At 46.4% G+C, this 24160-nt stretch overlaps 1 protein-coding gene across 2 annotated transcripts in view; it reads left to right on the top strand.

The window, feature by feature from the left end:
• The window catches only part of LOC144610881 (sorting nexin-27-like), a 137924-nt gene that overhangs the window by 46191 nt on the left and 67573 nt on the right, over positions 1-24160 (top strand). For both annotated transcript variants that reach the window (XM_078429851.1, XM_078429852.1), the window contains exons 2-3: positions 19584-19815; positions 21841-22033. In XM_078429851.1, coding sequence (XP_078285977.1) covers positions 19584-19815; positions 21841-22033 — 425 coding nt within the window. The remainder of the gene's footprint in view (positions 1-19583; positions 19816-21840; positions 22034-24160) is intronic.

Raw genomic sequence — 24160 nt, forward strand, 5'->3', positions numbered from 1 at the left:
AAAACGGAGAGGATGAGACGGAGTTTCTTCCCACAGGCCATCAGGACTGTCAACTTTTATAACTCCAGAGACTAAATTTTTGTCTACACTATAGTAACTTATTAACTTTATTTATATGCTGTAACTGTAATTCTTTTTTGTGCACAATCCGCAGGCATTGCCACTTTCATTTCACTGCACATCGTGTATGTGTATGTGACAAATAAACTTGACTTGACCAGAAACCTCACCCATTCCTTCTCTCCAGAGATACTGCCTGTCCTGCTGAGTTACTCCAACATTTTGTGTCTGTCTTCGGTTTAAACCAGCATCTGCAGTTCTTTCCGAAACAGAGAGGAGTGACATTCCTTGGATCTGCTGGTCTTTTCCTTCGTGGGAGAGGCCACAGACTAGGGAGATGATTTTGATGAAGCCTTGGCAGATAACTGCAGTGCTCTCTGTGACTAGTCTGGTGAGCTGATGGTACGTGATATCGTAAACGTATGGTTGTGAACTGCGATTCATCTTTAACAGCCATAAACAGCTTTAGTGAGAGGTTTGACTCCAGCAGATCATACTCCCATAATTTCTTTTTTTCCCCACAAAATGCTGGAGTAACTCAGCGGGTCAGGCAGTATCTCAGGAGAGAAGGAATGGGTGACGTTTCGGGTCGAGACCCTTCTTCAAACTGATGTCAGGTGGGCCGGACAAAGGAAGGATATAGGTGGAGACAGGAAGATAGAGGAAGAACTGGGAAGGGAGAGGGGAAGAGAGGGACAGAGGAACTATCTAAAGTTGGAGAGGTCAATGTTCATACTGCTGGGCTGCAAGCTGCCCAAGCGAAATATGAGGTGCTGTTCCTCCAATTTCTATTGATCATTTTTACACGGGCTCCTTGATGTGATGTTCTTTTAAATGTTGACATGATATCTATGCAGATCGCTTTTCACCAGCATGGCATAAACAGTCATCCATTCATTATTCCATTACTATCTGTATTGAAAAGACTGGTGTTGCCTGCTTTACAATAGATGTTGAAGAAGGGTCTCGACCCGAAACGTCACCCATTCCTTCTCTCCCGAGATGCTGCCTGACCTGCTGAGTTACTCCAGCATTTTTGTGCCTACCTTGTACTATAAAGCACTGTTTAGTTTAGAGATATGGCGTGGAAAAAGGCCCATTGACCCACGGAGTCCCTGCCGACCAGCGCTCACGCATAAACTAGTTCTAGGGTGCACTGGGGACAATTTGCAGAGGCCACATAACCTACAAACCTGTGCAGAATGTTGGCAGAAACTGGAGCACTCTGGGGAAATCCATGTGGTCATCGGTAGAGTGTACAAACTCCGTACAGACAGCACCCATAGTCAGGATCGAACCCGGGACTCTGGTGCTGTAAGGAAGCAACTCTCCTCCTGTGCCGTCTTTAAAGTGCCTCGGACTACGTTGGTATCCAAATTTTAAATCTGAAGTAAATGATGATCCCTGGCACAATATGGCATTAATCCAGTTTTCTTGTATGCCATTGTGATTTTCACACTTGAGAGGGTAGAGGGAATCACCCTCTGATTACATCTTTGAGGCTCCATTGAGAAGTTGTGTAATGTAGGACATGGACGCAGTCAAATTAATTATAAACAAGGAATTCACTATTTGCGTTTCAGACGTGTTTTGTTTTTTAACAGTATCTCTCTGTTTCCTGGGAAACTTTTTCCCTTTCCCAATTGGCAGTAGGCTAGATGTTTACAGAGCACCGGGCCAAAAAATAGCACCAAGCGATGTTCTTCTGTGTCCTGCGCATGGTCGGAGAGGAGTGTTGGGTGTCTTGGCAACCAGGAACGGCAGCATTACCTTATCTTAGCACAAAGGTACAATACTAGTGTTTCCATGGTCACAAAGATTCCCACGTTGGGCATCTTCCAATGAAACTCTTTCTCTAATTGGAGAAAGGGAAAGATATTAGATTGAATTTATAAATGTCAGAGAATCAACTGGAGAATTACCCATTCGCTTTCACTAAATTGAGCTGGCCTGTTGTGCTGTTTAACATCAGAAAGCTGCAGGTAGATTTGCTGCAATCCCCTGTGCACGACAGGACAGCTTGGGCGACACGGTGGCGCAGCGGTAGAGCTACTGCCTTACATCGCCAGAGACCCGGGTTTGATCCTGACTACGGGAGTTTGTACGATCTCCCCGTGACTTGCCTGGGTTTTCTCTGAGATCTTCGGTTTTCTCCCACACTCCAAAGACGTTCAGGTTTGTAGGTTAATTGGCTTGGTATAAAATGTAAAATTGTCCCGAGTGGGTGTAGGGCAGAGTTAATGTGTGAGGATCACTGGTCGGTGCTGACTCGGTGGGCCAAAGGGCCTGTTTCCACGCTGTAAACTAAAAACTGAACTAAGATGTTAATGCCCAAAAAAGGCATTCAGGGGAAAAAAATGTTCTGGGAAAATGCTGTCTGAATACTCTCACTCAGTCTTGTTTAATTCTTGGAAAAGACAGCTTATCTTATGAGGTACAATAACAACATTTAGAAGACATTTGGACGGGCACATGGATAGGAACAGCTGACTTATTCCAGCACTTTGTGTCCTAATTCATATGGTCATATGTTTTCAATCTTGCAATTATTGTTGGCAAATTTTCATCCCTGCAAGTGGTCAATTTTTCTTTGTAATTTAGTTTAAAAACTAAAGCTAAGTGTTCATCTAATTTTTCTTTTCCCTAGTGTTTGTGGCGCAGTGTGAATCATTCCTTCTGCGTTCTCAAACTTGCCTCATGACTAATCCTGTAAAGCCCAAAATCTGCAATGAGTTGTTGTGCATCCATGTTATTTGTCCAAGTTTCATCAAGTGAGAAACCAGTGCTTTCTTCCTTTTTAAAAGCTGGGAACAATTATAATACAGAGCCAAGCAAAATGCTGGAAACACCCAGCACGTCAGAGCGCATCTGTGAGGAGCAAAACAGTTGACGTCTCAAGTCAGTTGATAAGGGACCAGGTGACAATGTGCTGTCTGAAGAAGGGTCCCGATCCAAAACGTCACCTATCCATGTTCTCCAGAGACGCTGCCTGACCCGCCAAGTTACTCCAGCACTTTGTGTCTTTCTTTTTGTAAACGAGAATCTGCAGTTCTTTGTTTCGAGCCTTGGCAGCATGCTGCTGTAGCGTGCCTTCTGTATGGTACCTTTAACCACTGGTACTGCACTAAGTAGAGGTTAAGACTCCACTCAGTTACCAAGCGCAGGCTCGGCGATCGTTTCGCTGAAAACTTCCGCCAAGTCCGCCTTAACCTACCTGATCTCCCGGTGGCTCAGCACTTTAACTCCCCCTCCCATTCCCAATCTGACCTTTCTGTCCTGGGCCTCCTCTATTGTCAGAGTGAGGCCCAGCACAAATTGGAGGAACAGCACCTCAAACTTTGCTTGGGTAGCTTACACCCCAGCGGTATGAACATCGACTTCTCTCACTTCAAATAGCCCTTGCTTTCCCTCTCTCTCCATCCCCTCCCCCTTCCCAGTTCTCCCACCAGTCTTACTGTCTCCGACTAGATTCTATCTCCATCCCGCCCACTCCCCTGACATCAGTCTGAAGAAGGGCCTCGACCCGAAACGTCACCCATTCCTTCTCTCCTGCTGAGTTACTCCAACATTGTGTGTCTACCTTCTTCTTCTTCTTCTTTCGTATATCAACCACAATAATCAAAAGTGGCAATTGGTGCTTCAGATACTGCCTTAAGTAGAGGTTAAAGCTGGCGGATGGGTTACAAGTAGCTGCTTCCTAATTAAATGTGGAATCCTGGTATAAATATTCCATGCCCCTGCATTCTTGTTTTCACAGCTCAGTGTACTATGTGTTGCCCTGTTGTTTGTTCTGCACTGGGCACAATGCCGTCTAATGAAATGCAACCCGGATTTGTGTGAGGTTTTTGTTAGTGTTGGTTCAGCGAGTCTTTTCCTGGGCTTTCCGCTGAGGGTTGTAAGTTGGCCGTGGCCCTGTCCGAGCAGCAGACTGGGTGTCGGTACGTACAATAAATTGCCCATTTGTTCTCCGCTGTGGAAAGAGCTCCTGACCCGAGCACGAGGCCTCTTGACGAATGAGTGCGCTACTTCCCGGGACTCAGCCCTGGTAACTAATCAGCTCAGACCTGGTGTTCAGAGAACTTGCATGGTGTTTTTAACCTTTTCCTCGTCTGTGATTTTATGGAAGTTGTTGCCTTTTTGGGAGAACAAATGAAAAAAAAAGGACGCTGGTGTTTTACCTCTTGGATCAGTGTTTGATTTCAGTGGGGGCTGTTTGGAGTCAGAAGGAACTGCAGATGCTGGTTTAAACTGAAGGAAAATAACTGCAAATGCTAACACTCTCCTACGCCTAGCAGAGCTGGTTCTTCCCCTTAACAACTTCTCCTTTGACTCCTCCCACTTCCTCCAAACCAGAGGCCTAGCTATGGGCACTCGCATGGGCCCTAGCTATGCCTGCCTCTTTGTCAGGTACATCGAACAATCCCTGTTCCAGACGTACACCGGCCCCATCCCCGAACTCTACCTCCGCTACATCGACGACTGCATTGTTGCTTCCTCTTGTACCCATGCAGAACTCACTGACTTCATACACTTCACTTCCAATTTCCATCCTGCCCTTAAATATACCTGGACTATCTCCGACATCTCCCTCCCGTTTCTGGACCTCACCATCTCCATCACAGGAGACAGACTAGTGACTGACATCTACTATAAACCCACTGACTCGCACAGCTATCTGGACTACACTTCTTCCCACCCGGTCTCCTGCAAAAAGTCTATCCCCTACTCCCAATTCCGTCTACGCTGCATCTGCGCCCGGGATGAGGTGTTTCACACTAGGGCATCAGAGATGTCCTCATTCTTCAGGAAACGGGGCTTCCCCTCCTCCATTATAGATGAGGCTCTCACTAGGGCCTCTTCTACATCCCGCAGCTCCGCTCTTGCTCCCCCTCCCCCCACTCGAAACAAGGACAGAATCCCCCTCGTTCTCACCTTCCACCCCACCAGCCAGCGGATCCAACAAATCATCTGCCAACATTTCCGTCACCTACAACGGGACCCCACCACAGGCCATATCTTCCCATCCCCTCCCCTTTCTGCGTTCCGCAGAGACCGTTCCCTCCGTAACTCCCTGGTCCACTCGTCCCTTCCTACCCAAACCACCCCATCCCCGGGCACTTTCCATTGCAACTGCACGAGATGCAACACCTGTCCCTTTACCTCCCCCCTCAACTCCATCCAAGGACCCAAACAGTCTTTCCAGGTGAGACAGAGGTTCACCTGCACCTCCTCCAACCTCATCTATTGCATCCGCTGCTCCAGATGTCAACTTATTTACATCGGCGAAACCAAACGCAGGCTCGGCGATCGCTTCGCTCAACACCTGGGCTCAGTCCGCGTTAGCCAACCTGATCTCCCGGTGGCCGAGCACTTCAACTCCCCCTCCCATTCCCAGTCTGACCTTTCTGTCATGGGCCTCCTCCAGTGCCATAGTGAGGCCCACTGGGCAGCTTGCAGCCCAGTGGTATGAACGTCGACTTCTCCAACTTTAGATAGTTCCTCTGTCCCTCTTCCTCTCCCCCTTCCCAGATCTCCCTCTATCTTCCTGTCTCCACCTTTATCCTTCCTTTGTCCCCCTGACATCAGTCTGAAGAAGGGTCTCGACCCGAAAAGTCGCCCATTCTTTCTCTCCTGAGATGCTGCCTGACCTGCTGAGTTACTCCAGCATTTTGTGAATAAATAACTGCAGATGCTGGTTCAAATTGAAGGTAGACCCAAAATGCTGGAGTAACTCAGCGGCTCAGGCAGCATCTCACGAGAGAAGGATGTCTGAAGAAGGGTCTCGACCCGAAACGTCACCCATTCCTTCTCTCCTGAGATGCTGCCTGAGTTACTCCAGCATTTTGTGTCTACCTGGTTTAAACTGAAGATAGACACAAAAAGCTGGAGTAACTCAGCGGGACAGGCAGCATCTCTGGAGAGAAGGAATGGGTGACTTTTCAGGTTGAGACCCTTCTTCAGACATTATGGCTCATGTATTTCTGGTGATCAGGAACAGGTCAAGACTCTTCCCATCTTCAATCTGACGTACAATGCTATGTCCATGTTCTCCATAGTTGCTGCCTGACCTGCTGAGTTACTCCAGCATTTTGTGTCTTTTTTTGTAAACCAGCATCTGCCGTTCCTTGTATCTCATCTCTTATGTTTCCTTTGACGATATGAAAGGACTGTGAAATTGACTGTTTTTCATATCATATCATATATATACAGCGCGGAAACAGGCCTTTTCGGCCCACCAAGTCCACAGTATAACCTGATAGTCTTAGATACGTCCAAACTATTTGTTTGAACTTTTCATTTGTGTTGTACAGGGCCCTGGTGAGACCGCACCTGGAGTATTGAGTGCAATTTTGGTCTCCTAATTTGAGGAAGGACATTTCTTGTTATTGAGGGAGTGCAGCGTAGGTTCACCAGGTTAATTCCTGGGATCACGGGACTGACATATGATGAAAGAATGGGTTGACTGGGTTTGTATTCACTGGAATTCAGAAGGATGAGCGGGGATCTTATAGAAGCATATAAAATTCTTAAAGAATTGGACAGGCTAGATGCAGGAAAAATGTTCCCGATGTTGGGGTAGTCCAGAACAAGGGGTCACAGTTTAAGTATAAGGGGAAGGCCATTTAGGACTGAGATGAGGAAAAACTTTTTCGCCAGAGAGTTGTGAATCAGTGGAATTCTCTACCACAGAAGACAGTGGAGGCCAATTCACTGGATGTTTTCAAGGGAGTTAGATTTAGCTATTAGGGCTAAAGGAATCAAGGGATGTGGGGGAAAAGCAGGAACATGGTACTGATTTTGGATGATCAGCCATGATCATATTGAATGGCGGTGCTGGCTCGAAGGGCCGAATGGCCTACTCCTGCACCTATTTTTCTATGTTCCATGTTGTGGACAATGTTCTTGTGATTAAAACTAGGGCATGTTGGTGAACTTTAATCAGCTTATGACCATTTCAGCTGAGACTTGTTGGGGTGATGTTTTTAGGTTTTTAATCTGGACCTAACGTTAATTGCATTTGAAGGGAAAGATTCACTGCTGGCAAATAAGAACCAAAACAGCCCATCCAGCCCAGGTGCCACTATCATCAGCGAGGTTGTGAATAGTCCACATTTTATTTCAGTTAATTTCTCTGGAGATATGGGTTATTGGGAAATACTTCCAGACATTTCTCTTTTGAGCGTGAAAATCGAACTATTTGTACAGTGCCTTTCGTAATCTGTGGTTGTAAATCTTGAGTACACACATAAGGTATTATTCAAATGTGGCCACTGTTGTCAGCTGCTGTTTGGAATGCAACATTTGGTGCAAGACAAGTTCCCATCAATTACCAAAGTGATAACGAGGGATAAATATTAGCCCAGGACATCAAGGCCGTAATTGTTTTCCCTCGACATAGTGCTATGTTTACCTGTGAACGTCTCTGATAGTCGGGCGCGCTCGCAATACTGCCCCGGAGAGAGAGGTCAGCTTTGATTTTGTTTCCTGTTCAAGTCTCTGGAGTGGAACGTAGTCCCGACTAATTTAACAAAGGTTGCACTTCAAAGCACAGAAGCCACGTTTGTTTGAATGGAAAGCAAGGTATGAGCGTACAATCCTGCCTTGTTGCTTTGGTGTGGTGCTGGGCTTTATCGCACAGTCACAGGTATCAGTCTGAAGAAGGGTCTCGACCCAAAACGTCACCCGTTCCTTCTCTCCCGAGATGCTGCCTGACCTGCTGAGTTACTCCAGCATTTTGTGAATAAATACCATCAATCAGTAGAGATGTTGAATTGAGGGGGATTAAAACAAAATGTCCATGTTATTGTAAATATGTGTTCCAGGCATTCGAGTATTTATTTATTGTGCAAAGACATGGATACATAAACAATAAGGGCAGGAGTAGGCCATTCGGCTCTTCGAGCCATTCAATGTGATCATGGCTGATCATCCACAATCAGTACCCTGCTCCTGCTGTCTCCTCATACCCCTTGATTCCGCCAGCCCTAAGAGCTCTATCTAACTCCCTTTTGAATGCATCCAGTGAATCGGCCTCCACTGCCTTCTGAGGCAGAGAATTCCACAAATTCACAACTCTCTGTGTGAAAAAGTTTTTCCTCATCTCCATTCTAAATGGCCTACCCCTTATTCTTAAACTGTGGACTGTGGTTCTGGACTCCCCCCAACATCGGGAACATGTTTCCTGCATCTAGCATGTCCAATCCCTTAATAATTTTATATGTTTCTATAAGAGCCCCTCTCATCCGTCTAAATTCCAGTGAATACAAGCCCAGTCGCTCCATTCTTTCATCATACAACAGTCCCACCAACCCGGGAATTAACCTTGTGAACTTTCGCTGCACTTCCTCAATAGCAAGAATGTCCTTCCTCAAATTAGGCCATTGCAAGCATTAGATTGGATTGATACAAAATGCTCAAGTTACTCAGCGGGTTAGGCAGCATCCATGGAGAGCGTGAATAGGGTGACATTTTGTGTCGGGACCCTTCTTCAGACTTGTTCCCCAATGGTATGAAACTGGACAACCAACACCTCTTATTCCACTTGGGAAGCTTACAGCCCAACTGTACGAACATTGAATTCTCCAATGTTAGGTAAACTACAAAACACTCCCCCCTCACTTTAGTTTCCTCCCCACCCTCTTCCCCTGAGCCCCAGCCGACCTTGCACTTATCTCTTCCCTCCCTTCCCCCTCCTCCTACATTCCTTCCCCTAGCTCCACAATTCGCACCTCTCCAAACCTCTCGTTTCACAATTCCCAACTCTAATCCTTTTGCCTCACACTCTGTGTATGTTCACCTCTGGCCTTTGTCCAACCATCTGCCAATTAAATTGCTTATTAAAACCATCCTTTGCCTGCATTTCTAAAGGAGGGTCCCGACCTGAAACATCACCTTTCAATGTTCTCCAAGGATGTTGCCTGACCTCCTGAGTTACCACCATTTTGTGTCTTTCCTTGATAAACTAGCATCCGCAGTTCCTTGCTTCTACAAACATTGGATTAACCTATGTGTAAGAAAATAACTGCAGATGCTGGTACAAATCGAAGGTATTTATTCACAAAATGCTGGAGTAACTCAGCAGGTCAGGCAGCATCTCAGGAGAGAAGGAATGGGTGATGTTTCTCAAGAAGAGTCTGAAGAAGGGTCTCGACCCAAAATGTCACCCCTTCCTTCTCTCCTGAGATGCTGCCTGACCTGCTGAAGTTACTCCAGCATTTTGTGAATAAATACCTTGGATTAACCTATTGTACAGAAGATAGACACAAAATGCTGGAGTAACTCTGCAGGTCAGGCGGCATCTCGGGAGGAAAAGAATAGGCGTTGTTTTGGGTCAGAACCCTTCTTCAGACGATCATTGCACATCATTGTATCCAGAACCTTGCAGTCCTCAAATTGAAAACCACGTTTGCCTACTTGGGTGATCTCAAAAGAAAACACGACCAAAGTCCCTTTGCAACCAGATTAAGACCTCCACAGCTAACTTTGAGGTGCTGTAGAAGGTTATGGTTGAGTGTCATAGTGGCAGGAAACAGATCTTGTTGATTCTAAACATTTTTCATTAATTTGCTTGTTCTATGTGGATATTGCTGGCAATGCTTTTGTTTCTGATCTTAATTGCTCCTGAAATGAAGCACTTTTGAATGAACCGCAAAGTGGGGGCTGTTGTTGCAGACTAGGCGATTAACTTCCCAGAGGAGTGCTTATTTTTGTGAAAGTTGGCTCATTTTATACTCTCCATTTCTTGGTGGGATTTAATCTGATCTCAGAAGCAGTGGTGCAGAATGGTGGCTGTTAGCCTTGCAATGTACCTCCGCATAATCATGCTCTTTAGACCTTTGTTATATAGACTGGTGCTAACTGAGCTGCATGAGGGCATCTCTGGGGAGATGTGGCTGGACCATTTTCAAATGGGGTCTGTGGTCAACACCTGAGAGTTGTTGTGGTTGTCTGGCACCTGTCTGATTTCCAGGTGACATCTTTGATACTTCACTGGGGGTGTAAAGCTGGTGGACTCCAACATGGGAAGTCATTTGTATAATTACACAAGTCATTGATTGTAAATCGATGTACATCCCAAGGACTGAAAATACTATCTATAGACTAAAACTCTCGTTTGTTTGTTTGTTTGTGACCGAACTACAGCCAAAACAGTACACGATAGTGCGGCAGTTTTAGGCCCACCTTACTCACCGTCGTCACTTTAATGGTAATGCAAGTAGTTTTATTGAAATCGGTGTTATATATTTAAAGTTATTCATATTTTAAAGATTAAATCTATCTCCTAGGGAGGGAGGGGAGAGGGAGGGTGGGATGGAGGGAAGGGAGGGGGAGGAGGGAGGATAGGTGGGGTTGAGGGGATGGGGTGGGGTGGGGGAGGGGAGACAGGTTGTAAGGAGGGGGGAGGGGGGTTGTAGGGAGGGGAGAGAAGGGTGGGAGGGGAGAAAGAGGGAGAGGGCAGTGGACAGGAGGGAGTGGGGGGAAGAGAGGGGAGGTGGAGGGGGAGGAGAGGGTACTGCACTAATGCAGGAGAGGTTTGGGCCCAACTGGTCCACTTGGTCTAGTAAGGACATAAAGGCAATCTTTTGTTCTTCAAAAGCCAGTGAAACATTAATTTGAAACACAAAGTGCTGAAGTGACGAGTTGAAGCGTCGGGCAGCATCTCTGGAGAAAAAGAACGGGTGGCGTTTCGCGTCGGGGCCCTTCTTCAGACTGGGTCCCGACCCAAATCATTGCTGGTCCATTCCCGCCACAGATGCTGCCTGACCCCCTGAGTTACTCCAGAGCTTTGTGTTTTGCTCAAGATTCCAGCATCTGCCGTTCCTTGTGTCTCCAATGTTCAAACTATATACTCAGTATTTCAAATGCGAAATATTTCGTAATAGAAGGTTTTTATATAATTGATTTTTGTCAATTGGTAGAAGTTCACCAAGTTCAGTTGCCTTTTGAGATTGCTGAAAGATCAGTTCTGAGAAGCAATAACTTTTATTGCTTGTCCACATGAGCTGCCTGAGCCGCTGAGTTCCACCTGCACTTTGTTTTTTTTACACGGGTCTTTGATGCTGGACTAATGATTTTTTGCATCATTGGATACTACTCATAATACCCAAAATATGTCTATTTCACTTCCTTCGTATATTACCCAGTGATATAATATTCCAGTGAACCTGGTGAGTTTAAAGAGAGACAGAAGTACAGGACGAAATATGCAGCAAACAACTGCAGATGCTGGTTTAAACCGAAGATAGACACAAAATGCCGGAGTAACTCAGCGGGACAGGCAGCATCTCTGGAGAGAAGGAATGCGTGACGTTTCGGGTCGAGACCCTTCTGCAGAAGGGTCTCAAACCGAAATGCACCCATTCCTTATCTCCAGAGATGCTGCCTGTCCCGCTGAGTTACTCTAGCGTTTTGTGTCTATCTGCAGAAGTATAGGACCCTGGATGATTACTCTGGCTTGAGACCTGCATGGGCTCCTGGTCCCGGTCGCACTTTCCCTACAGCCAGTCCCGCTGGCTCTGGCCATGAAACAACCTGCACTCTGGACCCTACGCCCCTCAGTCTGAGTCTGAGGTCTGAATCCTGATGCCTGTGATACTGCTGCAAGCAAGACTTCCATTGTACTTGTACCTCACCGCACTTGTGCACGTGACAACAACCTTGATTTGAACAAATGAGCCAAGCCATCAGGATGTATTGGAAGGAACTGCAGATGACGGTTTAAACCAAAGATAGACACAAATGCTGGAGTAACTCAGCGGGACAGGCAGCATCTCTGGAGAGAAGAAATCGGTGATGTTTCGGGTCGAGACTGAAGATGGGTCTCGACCCGAAACGTCGCCCATTCCTTCTCTCCAGAGATGCTGCCTGTCCCGCTGAGTTACTCCAGCTTTTGTGCTCGTCTTCGAGTTATCAGGATGCTGGATTATTGGATTTTCACTATTTGTCACAACGTTAATGTGGAGAATCCTAGGATGTTGGACTAGTGATGTGTTTCAATGAGTTTTTCCTCGCGTTAGTGATGTGATGATTAATACCAGATTAACACACTAACGCACTGTGCCAAATGTACAAAGTGCATTTTATCATCATTCGATCGAAACGTCACCCATTCCTTCTCTCCTGCGATGCTGCCTGACCCACTGAGTTACTGCAGCATTTTGTGTCTACCTTCAATTTGAACCAGCATCTGCAGTTATTTTCCTACACATCATTCTGTACCTGTCATTTCAGCATGCATGTGCTTCCTGTGGTGTACAATTGGGATGAATTCAGGAGCATTCAGATAACTGCTCCACTTTCAACCGGTAACTCTTTTCCAGATATCAGTGTTTTAATATCCTTCTAAGAGCAGGTTGGTCTGCTTTTGGCCAGTGAATGTAACGCCAAAATCTTTGGAATTGTACCTCTTTTAATCCTTTTCAGTGGAATCATTTCCTAATGCACATGAGACCAACTGTCCATGGGTCCATTCAAGCCCTCAACAACCTCTGGTTATATTATGACTGATTTCTGACTTGAGACATTGATACTGTCTTTACCATGATAACCTTAGTTAGTTTAGTTTATTGTCAGCGGAAGACTATGCATGATTGCAATCGAGTCTTCCATCGTGTACATGTACATGATAAAGGGAATAACGTTTAGTGCAAGGTAAAGTCTGATTAAAGTTAGCCCGAGGGTCTCCAGTGAGGTAGACAGTTGCCCAGGACCGCTCTCTCATTGTTGATAGGATGGTTCAGTTGCCTGATAACAGCTGGGAAGAAACTGTCCCTGAATCTGGAGGTGTGGGTTTTCACACTTCTGTACCTCTTGCATGATGGGAGAGTGGAGAGAGAAAAGGGAGTGACTGGAGTAAGACAGGGCCTTGATTAGGTTGGGAGCTTTGCCGAGGCAGCGTGAGGTGTAGATGGAGTCAATGTAAGGGAGGTTGGTTTGTGTGATGGTCTGGGCTGCATCCACAATTCTCTGCAATCTCTTGCGGTCTTGGATGGAGCTGTTCCCAAACCACAACAAACTATTATTGAGCCAATATTCCATTAAGTGGTCGAATGGGGTAATGTGTTCTAAATCTTAACCACGGAAAGCCGAGGTCCTGTTCCAATTGTAAGATTTATCCTTATTTTTGTTTTTCCATCTCATGGAAAATTCTAAAATGTCCTAATTTGGTCAAATGGAGAAATGAAGAATCCATGATTTACAGTTTCACCCATTGAGCCCAAGGAGGACCTGGCGTGGGGAGGATCGTCATGAGGGAGGGGCGGAAGAACAAAGGAGGATCGGAGGGGTGTGGGGGGATCGCCATGAGCGAGGGGTGGGGGGGAAGAACAAAGGAGGACCGGGGGGGGGGGGGGGGGGGAGATCGCCATGAGGGAGGGGCAAGGGGGGGGAGAACAAAGGAGGACCGGGGGGGGGGGGAAGATCGCTATGAGGGAGGGGCAAGGGGGGGAAGAACAAAGGAGGACCGGGGGGGGGGGGGGGGGAGATCGCCATGAGGGAGGGGCGGGGGGGAAGGACAAAGGAGGACCGGGGGGGGGGGGGGGAGATTGCCATGAGGGAGGGGCAGGGGGGGGAAGGACAAAGGAGGACCGGAGGGGGGGGATCGCCATGAGGGAGGGGCGGGGGGGGAGAAGAACAAAGGAGGGGGAGATCGCCATGAGGGAGGGGCGGGGGGGGAGAACAAAGGAGGACTGGGGGGGGTGTGGGGGGATCGCCATGAGGGAGGGGCGGGGGGGGGGGGAAGAACAAAGGAGGACCGGGGGGGGGGGGGGGGAAGAGTGTGGAGGGGGGGAGAACATTGGAGGATCCGGCCTTGGGGAACGCAAGCAAAGAATTTTACTGTGACGTGTCACATGTGATAATAAAGTATTCAATCAATCAATTTCAGTCTGCTGATTCTCTACTTCTGCTCGAAAGCCAAATATATTTCTAATTTGGAGAAGAGTCATGTCTTCCATTACCTCTGACAATAGTAGCAGTGGATGTGGGTGTACAAGTGACGTGAATCCTAGGCTGTGGGGCTGTATCTGCGTGGCTCACTCGTCCCTGTCAATAGACAATAGGTGCAGGAGGAGGCCATTCGGCCCTTCGAGCCAGCACCGCCATTCAATGTGATCATGGCTGATCATTCTCAATCAGTACCCTGTTCCTGCCTTCTCCCCATACCCCCTGACTCCGCTATCCTTAAGAGCTCTATCTAGCTCTCTCTTGAATGCATTCAGAGAATTGGCCTCCACTGCCTTCTGAGGCAGAGAATTCCACAGATTCACAACTCTGACTGAAAAAGTTTTTCCTCGTCTCAGTTCTAAATGGCCTACCCCTTATTCTTAAACTGTGGCCCCTGGTTCTGGACTCCCCCAACATTGGGAACATGTTTCCTGCCTCTAACGTGTCCTGTCCTCGTTCACTCATTCTTCCCCACCTCCATTGGTGAATAGGTGCTGCGTTGGTACCTCTCTCACTGTGCGGTGGCAACGTTGAACCTGGACTGTTGCTTGCCATGTTGCTTGTGGAACATTTTAGTTTGGAGTTGCATCGAAATGTCAAATGTCACAAAGTGAACAAAGATGAAATCTTCTTAACCGGGTATCATCATCCTTGCCATGGGAAGCTTTGTTACGAGTACATATTCACAAAATGCTGGAGTAACTCAGCAGGTCAGGCAGCATCTCAGGAGAGAAGGAATGGGTGACATTTCGGGTCGAGACCTGTCTTCAGGAACGGGTGACGTTTCGGGTCGAGCCCCTTCGGGACTCGACCCGAAACGTCGCCCATTCCTTCTTTCCCGAGATGCTGCCTGACCCGCTGAGTTACTCCACCATTTTGTGAAATAAATACTTTTGATTTGTACCAGCATCTGCAGTTATTTTCTTACACTAACCGTTATGAGTACATGGTCATTAAGAATCAGTTGCAGCTGAATCTCCCCACAGTTCTGGCCTATTGTGCATTCATATGGCTGCACCTCACACTACTATTGCTGGATGTGTAATCAACTACAGTTGTCCAAGCTCGGAAATTCATTCCTCAGCTCCTCTGCCTTCCTGCTCTTTGAGGCATGGTTTTCTAAGCCCACTACCCTGATGTTTATTCCAGGGCTAGGTGTTTATCATCGTCTGATAATCCTCCTGGGAAGTGCTTTGGGATGTTTAATATTGTTCATGCACGATTCCCAACCAGGAAAATCGGGAATTGTTCTGATCATACACTGGGCAACTCCACAGGTGTGATCGGTCTTCGTGCCATTACCATTGAGTTTGGACTTTTGCACCGCCAATTTTATTCACTGCTTGATTTTGGTGTTAGACTTTCCTTTAGACTTTAGACTTTAGAGATACAGTGCGGAAACAGGGCCTTAGGCCCACCAAGTTCAAGCCGACCACTAATCACCCAGTACACTAGCGCTATCCTACACACAAGGGACAATTTACCGAAGCCAATTACCCAACTAACCTGCACCTCTTTGGAAACAGCATCAGTCTGAAGAAGGGTCTCGACCCGAAACGTCACCCATTCCTTCTCTCCCGAGATGCTGCCTGACCCGCTGAGTTACTCCAGCAGTTTGTGTCTACCTTCGATGTAAACCAGCATTTTTTGTCTATCCGTAGAATGATCTGTCTATAATACCACCTCAGTAACAGAAAACTGGGCCAAATGTTTTGCAGTTATTTGTCTTGGTTAGTTGCTTGAAAGATTGAGATCCACAGTTTGAACAAGTGACTGGTGTGTTTCTCATGCAGCTGGTTCTGCAGTTTGTACGGCTGGCATATGGAGAGAATTTTTTTAAATTAAGCAACAAAAAAAAAGAATTGCTAGCAAAATGGTAACTTCCTGGATTAGATCTTCGGTGGAATGGGGGCTTATGTTTCCTGTAAAATCACATGCAATTCTTGGCCACAGAATCAAGGAGTGGTATTGCAAATGGCGTAATTTCTCTTGCAGCTGTATAGGATGTTGGTTAGGCCGCATCTAGAGTATTGCATGCAGTTTAATTTAGTTTAGAGATACAGCGCGAAACAGGGCCTTCGGCCCACCGAGTCTGCCGCCGACCAGCGATCCCCGCACACTAACACTATCCTACACACACTAGGGACAATTTACAATTTTACCAAGCTAGTTAACCTACAAACCTGTACGTCTTTGGAGTGTGGGAGGAAACCGGAGCACCCGGAGAAAACCCACGCAGGTCACGGGGAGAACGTACAAACCCTATACAGACAACCCGTAGTCAGGATGGAACCTGGGCCTCTGGCGCTGTGAGGCAGCAGCTCTATAGGTGTGCCACTGTGCTATCCTTGTCTGGTTCTGGTCTGTTCCATTACAGGAAAGATGGGGGACCTTGGAACGTGTGCAAGGCTCACGTCAGAATGGCAGGCAGTGGCGAGTGGAGTGCCGCAAGGCTCGGTGTTGGGGCCGCAACTGTTTACCATATATATTAATGATTTGGAAGAGGGAATTGGAAGCAACACTAGCAAGTTTGCGGATGACACAAAGCTGGGTGACAGTGTGAACTGTAAAGAGGATGTTAGGAGGTTGCAGGGTGACCTGGACAGGTTGAGTGAGTGGGCAGATGCGTGGCAGATGCAGAATATTATAGATAAATGTGACATTATCCACTTTGGTGGCAAAAACAAGGAGGCAGATTGTTATCGCAATAGTGTCAGGTTAGGTAAGGGGGAAGTGCAGTGATTCCTTGGTGTCCTTGTACACCAGTCACTGAAAGTTGGCTTGCAGGTACAGCAGGCAGTGAAGAAAGCTAATGGCATGTTGGCCTTCATAACGAGAGGATTTCGGTATAGGAGTAAAGAGGTTCTTCTTCTGGAGTATTGTGTACAGTTTTGGTCTCCTAATTTGAGCAAGGACATCCTCTGAGCCACTGCAGCGTAGGTTCACGAGATTGATCCCTGGGATGGTGGGACTGTCATATGAGAAAAGATTGGAAAGACTAGGCTTGTATTCACTGGAATTTAGAAGGATGATCTTATAGATCTTAGAGAGACATATGAAAATTATAAAAAGGACTGGACAAGCTAAATGCAGGAAAAATATTCCCAATGTTGGGGGAGTCCAGAACCAGGGGCCACAGTCTTAGAATAAAGGGGAGGCCATTTAAAACTGAGGTGAGAAGGAACTTTTTCATCCAGAGTTGTGAATTTGTGGAATTCTCTGCCACAGAGGGCAGTGGAGGCCAAATCACTGGATGAATTTAAGAGAGAGTTAGATAGAGCTCTAGGGGCTAGTGGAATCAAGGGATATGGGGAGAAGTTGGGCATGGGTTACTGATTGTGGATGATCAGCCATGATTACAATGAATGGCGATGCTGGCTCCAAGGGCCGAATGGCCTCCTCGTGCACCTATTTGCTATGTTTCTATGTTAATTGCCAGCAAAATGGATACTTCCTACGTAAGGTCTACTGTGGAATAAGGCGTTTTGTTTCCTGTAAAATTACATGCAATGTTGCTTGAATTGGAAGATTTTGGCTACAGGAAGAGGTTGGATAGACTTGGATTGTTTTCTCTGGAACATCGTAGGTTGAGCGGAGACTTGATAGAAGTATATAAATCTATGAGATGCATGGAGGCATGGACAGTCAGCATGTGTCTCCCAGGGCGTGGAAATGTCCAGCACTAGAGGGCAGAGCTATAGGATGAGAGGGGGAAGGTTTGATATAAAGGTCATGCATTGTCTCTGAAATTCCTTAACCTTTCCACCTACGGGACAATCCAAAATTGCAAAGCTTGAATGAATAACGGATGGCCTTGACTCTTTGCTTTGAATATCCCCGCCCCTTGCCCGCCCCTCGCCTCACTGAGCCTCGCCACTCGCCGCTGGCCTCGCCTGGCTGCTGGCCTCGTCTCGTCGCTCGTCGCTGGCCTGGCCTGGCTTGGCCTGGCCTCGCCGCTGGCCTGTCCTGGCCTCGCCGCTGGCCTGGCCTCGCTGCATAGCGTGAGGCCCGTTGATGTGAGAGGGGATGGGGGGTGGTTGGGGTGCGGGGGAGGGGAGGGGTGAGTGGGGATTTGGGGGGATGTGGGGGGGGAGGGGGAGGGGGGATGTAGAGGAGGGAGTGGAGGTGGGAGGGAGGGTTGGGGGAAGTGGGGGTAACGTGGGAGTGGGGGGGGGGAGGAGTGGGTTGGAGGGGAGTGGGGGTGGGAAGAGGCGGGTGGGGCGGACATGGACCGTTGTGATTTGCAGTTGAAAACCACTGGACAAGTATGTCTTCAATGAAATTAGGAATGTGCAGTTTTAAATGAAACTCTTTCTTCATAACTTAGTCATACATTTTATGACCATTGTTCTTTTATTCAACACCAAGAGAATTGGGATGTGTAAGGAAAAAGCAAAACAGTGTTGTGTTGTCAAAAGTATCTCTGTTCAATCACCTTTCTATAAGATCAAGATCAAGATCAAGATCAAGATAGCTTTATTTGTCATCCAATATTGGACGAAATTCGGTCACCCACAGTCCAACAATAAAAGCATTAAATAGGCATTCAAATTACACAACCCCAAAACCCCCAAAACACAGTCCAACAATAAAAGCATTAAATAGGCATTAAAATTACCCAACCCCAAAAACACACAAAAAAAGAAACATCCATCAAAGAAACATCCATCACAGTGAGTCTCCTCCAGTCCTCTCCTCACTGTGATGGAAGGCCACAATGTCTTTCCCTTCTCCTGCTGTCATAAATAGCAGAATATGCTCATGATCGGCCTGGCATTGTACATGTAGTCCAAGAACTACAGACTGTTGGAAATAATAGGCGTTTTCCACACATGAATGTAGCGCAATGCTTATGCGAATTTGGCTTTTTGTTTGCTGAAAAGTTGCATTACGCACCTCATGAATTTTGACATTAAATTCTGAATTTTGGACATCAAAATTATGAATTTGTAAAATCAAATGTTGGGTGGTCTAAGTTAATGCAGCAAGACTCCGGTACCCCTGAGTTAATGCAACAAGACTCCGGTACCCCTGAGTTAATACAGCAAGACGGTACCCCTGAGTTAATACAGCAAGACTCCGGTACCCCTGAGTTAATACAGCAAGGCTCCAGTACCCCTGAGTTAATACAGCAAGACTCCGGTACCCCTGAGTTAATACAGCAAGGCTCCAGTACCCCTGAGTTAATACAGCAAGACTCCTGTACCCCTGAGTTAATACAGCAAGACTCCTGTACCCCTGAGTTAATACAGCAAGACTACTGTACCCCTGGTTCCTGAAAATCGGAAGTAAAAATGCTTTCTAGCTGGGGGCAACAACTCATTTATAGGCTTGTCTTATGAACAATAAATGGTTGTGTTTTTGATGCCCTGGATTAAACGTTGACCCAGAAACAGGATGATGTGCAATGGGGTAAAATATCTCATTGGAAAGGAAACACTTCCAATAATTCAGCAATGCTTCTGTATTGCAATGTTGCCCACGTTGTGGAAAATGGTTTTTGAACTCCCAGTGCATATTCACCATGTGTCGCACTCTCTTTTCGCTCTTTCTAATTATTCTCTCCCCTTTCTCCGCAGTAATGGTGTTAATGTTGAGGGAGCGACGCACAAGCAGGTTGTGGACCTGATTCGGGCAGGCGATCGGGAGCTGATTCTGACGGTGCTGTCCGTTCCACAACAAGAGGCTGATCGCCTGGACCCTGGCGATGATTCGTCTGGGAGCATCTACTACGACTACAGTGAGAAGCGGGCCGTGCCAATCTCCATCCCCAGTTACAAACATATCGAGCGGAACGGCGAGAAGTTTGTGGTGAGTGGATGCTTCCTCCATTCGTGTTGCAAAATCAAGGGTGGCTTTTCAGATTGCAGAATCAGAGAGATTCTGTCTTATATCACCAGGGACTAATTTACCGTATTCATTTATTTTTTGTGTTGTGTCTTTTTTGAAAGAAAATTTTCTATTCTGTTTGTAGTTTTTGCACAATCCGCAGGCGTTGCCACTTTCATTTCACTGCACATCTTGTATGTGTATGTGACAAATAAACTTGACTTGGCTTGACTTGACTTGACTTGAAGAAGGGTCTCGACCTGAAACATCACCCATTCCTTCTCTCCCGAGACGCTGCCTGTCCCGCTGAGTTACTCCAGCATTTTGTGTCTAGATTCCGAACGGAAACGGGCCCATCGACTCACTGAGTCCACGCTGACCACTATTTTGCTTTTCATCCCATCTTTTACATCATACAATAATCCTTTTTATCCTCCCACACTTTCAACTTTTTCCTGCCACTTCCCAAAGATGGAGTTCGACCACATATACGGACGCTAGTGACATGTGCAATGGCTAGTTGGCCTACAATACGCATGGCGTTGGGAAGACCCAGATGAAAGCCATGGTCACAGGGTGAACGTGCAATCTCAATGCAGGCAGGCAGCACCTGAGATCAGGATGAAACATGAATCTCTGGTCCTGAGGTCACGGTTCTACGAGCCACTGCCGCCCAGCTCCATTCAACACAGCCACGAGTTACACGCTAATATTTACAACCTATTTGAAGCTCTGTATAAACAAAATGGCAAAAAAAAACCCGGAACAACAAAAAATACGGGTCGACAGTCAGCACCCTTTTCCCAAGGTGGGAATGACTGGAGGGCATAGCTTCAGGTGAGAAGGGCAAAGTTTAAAGGAGATTTTAAGGGCAAGTTGTTTTTCATGCAGAGTGTGGCTGGTCCCTGGAACGCACTTCCAGGAATGGTGGTGGAGGCAGATACGATGTGGCATTTAAGAGTATTTAAGTTAGGCAGATACAAGGCATATACAAGTTAAGCGTATACAAGGAATGGGGAAATATACAGATCAAATTAGGTAAAATTATGTCTTAATCAAACAGTGAAATTAGTTTAACAGTGTCATATTTGACGCAGGGATTGTGGGTTCTCTGTTCTGTAACACATTTCCTTGCACAAACTTGGTACTTTGAGCTGGATGGCACATGCTAATGTTCTGTCCATTTCTAGTTGCCATGATAGTTGCAAAGTCAGGCTGCATTGTGTGGTCTGGAGCAGAGTATGAGAGCTGGTGAATCGGTCAGAAGTGCGAAGGTTAGATGTACTGAGTGACGAATTTGATCTGTATGTCCCTCCTGTGATGTATTTGCTGTGGTGAGAAGAACTCACTTGCTGTGTGTGTGTGTGTGCGTGCGTGCGTGCGTGATCCAAAAAATCATTAGTCTAGTCAAGTCAAGTCAAGTCAAGTCAAGTCAATTTTATTTGTCTAGCACATTTAAAAACAACCCACGTTGACCAAAGTGCTGTACATCAGTTCAGGTACTAAGAAACGAACATACAATGGCACACAAACATAACAGCACATACATAAACAGTTCACAGCGCCCCCTCAGAGGGCCTCAAACGCTAGGGAGTAGAAATAGGTTTTGAGCCTGGACTTAAAGGAGTCGATGGAGGGGGCAGTTCTGATGGGGAGAGGGATGCTGTTCCACAGTCTAGGAGCTGCAACCGCAAAAGCGCGGTCACCCCTGAGCTTAAGCCTAGACCGCGGGATAGTGAGTAGCCCCAAGTCGGCCGACCTGAGGTGGGTTAGAAGATTTTTGATATGGGGGGGGTTGGGAGCGGGAAGCCCGTTTAGGCTTGTTTTATTTATTGAAAATCTTTTTTTTGTTTGTTGTGTTATCCACGTTTAGAGATGCAGCATGCAAACAGGCCCTTCGGCCCATTAAGTCCATGCTGACCAGCGATCACCCGTATACTAGTTCGTTCCTACACACTAGTTCGTTCCTACACGCAGGCTTTGACTTGCTCTGCTCCTTGTGTTTAGGTGTTCAACATCTACATGGCCGGCCGACAGCTTTGCTCTCGCCGCTTCCGCGAGTTCACCATCCTTCATCAGAATTTGAAACGGGAATTTTCGGACTTCCATTTCCCAAAGCTCCCGAGGAAATGGCCGTTCACACTCTCGGAGCAACAGTTGGATGCCAGGCGGAGAGGTCTGGAGGAGTACCTGGAGAAAGGTGAGCCCGACGGTGGAGGTCACTTCTACCTCCACCTGGCAATTATATCATGCCTGCAATGGAATAGAAATATGTTGTGACGCTTCAGAACTAAAGAGGACAATAGACAATAGGTGCAGGAGGAGGCCATTCGGCCCTTCGCTTAATGCTTGCTGTTAGGAGAGGTGTCAGAGCGATAGTGGTACATCAACCTGTTGATCAGTCTGAAGAAGGGTCTCGACCCGAAACATCACCCATTCCTTCTCTCCAGAGATGCTGCCTGACCCGCTGAGTTACTCCAGCATCTTGCATCTAACCCGTTGATCATACTTGAGTGAGTTCTGATGCACCAGTGGGAAACGGATGAGGATAAGTGCTGTGGACAATAGACAATAGACAATAGGTGCAGGAGGAGGCCATTCGGCCCTTCGAGCCAGCACCATCATTCAATGTGATCATGGCTGATCATTCTCAATCAGTACCCCGTTCCTGCCTTCTCCCCATACTTTTGCACTTCATTACCCCTTGAGAAATGAAGATCGGTACACTTCATGTCTCTGCTTCCTACTGCCAGTTGCTTGTGGCCAGTGTGTAGTACCAATCTGGTGAAGGGCTTTATATAAATGCAGTATTTTATTTCTTTTCACATGGTGCAATGAGGCGAGTAAACAATTCACTTAATTTGGTATCTTCTTCTTTTGGTAAGAAAGTCTGAGGAAGGGTCTCGACCCGAAACGTCACCTATTCCTTTTCTCCAGAGATGCTGTCTGACCCGCTGAGTTACACCAGCTTTTTGAATGAATGAATGAATAAGTTTATTGGCCAAGTATGTGCACATACAAGGAATGTGCCTTGGTGCCCCGCTCACAAATGACAACACAAACATACAGTTAACAATTAAGAATAAAGCATAAACACATCAAAACAATAAGGATACAACATTACGTGTGGTTATGCTTTTTGAGCCTATCTTTGGTTTAAACCAGCATCTGTGGTTCCTTCCTGCACATTGCAATGTTGATGATGTGTCTCTCTGGATAATGTTGGAAGTTAATAATTTTAGTGTTTTTTACCTGTGAGTATTGCATCAAGTGCTGTATGTTCTGGCCTGCCTTGTTACTCTTCTGACCAAATATTCCACTTTTACCTAAAACTTATTTTTTCTATTAATTACCAAATCCAATGGTCGGTGTGGACAAGGACATTCTACTCAACATGGAGGCATTGCATTGTCCACAACATTGGACCCCTACCCCGAATTAGTAATATTGTAACGCAACAAAAACCCCCTTAGTTGAAACTTTCAAGTGCTGTATATAATTTAATCTAATATATCTCCAGCATTATATGCCTGTAATTCATAAATTCACAAGTTATAGGAATAGAATTAGGCCATTCGGCCCATCAAGTCTACTCCGTCATTCAATCATGGCTGATTTTTTGCTTCATAAACCCATTTTCCTGTCTTCTCCCCATAACTTTTGACACCTGTTCTAATCAAGAACTTGTCTATCTCTGCCTTAAAAATATCCACTGACTTGGCCTCCACTGTCCTTTGTGGCAATGAGTTCCGCAGATTCACCGCCCTCACCTCCTCTCTAAAAGAGCGCCCTTTAATTCTGAGGCTGCGACCTCTGGTCCTGGACTCTCCCACCAGTGGAAACATCCTTTCCACATCCACTGTCAATGCCTTTCATTATAAGTTAACCACATGTCTCTGTAGCTGGCACGGGATGAGAATTTTTTGAAGTGTTAAACCCTTTGAAGGAGCTGATATTTTATGCAAGGTGTTGTACAGCATTCACGAGAACTAGGCAAGGTACGTAGATGTGAGGTGAGGATCAAAGAAACTGTCAAATGAAGTCAGTCCTATGTCAGTGCATATGATGATTACTAGCTGTGTTGCTACTCACATCCACACACATAAGGTTGCTTGTACCCTCCCATCTTGAATTTTAAATATATCTATGCACGTACATATTGTGGAAACAATCGTACAAATACAGCGATCGGTTTAATTCATATCATATCATATCATATCATATCATATATATACAGCCGGAAACAGGCCTTTTCGGCCCACCAAGTCCGTGCCGCCCAGCGATCCCCGTACATTAACACTATCCTACACCCATTAGGGACAATTTT

This window comes from Rhinoraja longicauda, chromosome 38 (assembly GCF_053455715.1).
Source record: "Rhinoraja longicauda isolate Sanriku21f chromosome 38, sRhiLon1.1, whole genome shotgun sequence".
In the NCBI taxonomy this organism is placed as follows: domain Eukaryota; kingdom Metazoa; phylum Chordata; class Chondrichthyes; order Rajiformes; family Arhynchobatidae; genus Rhinoraja; species Rhinoraja longicauda.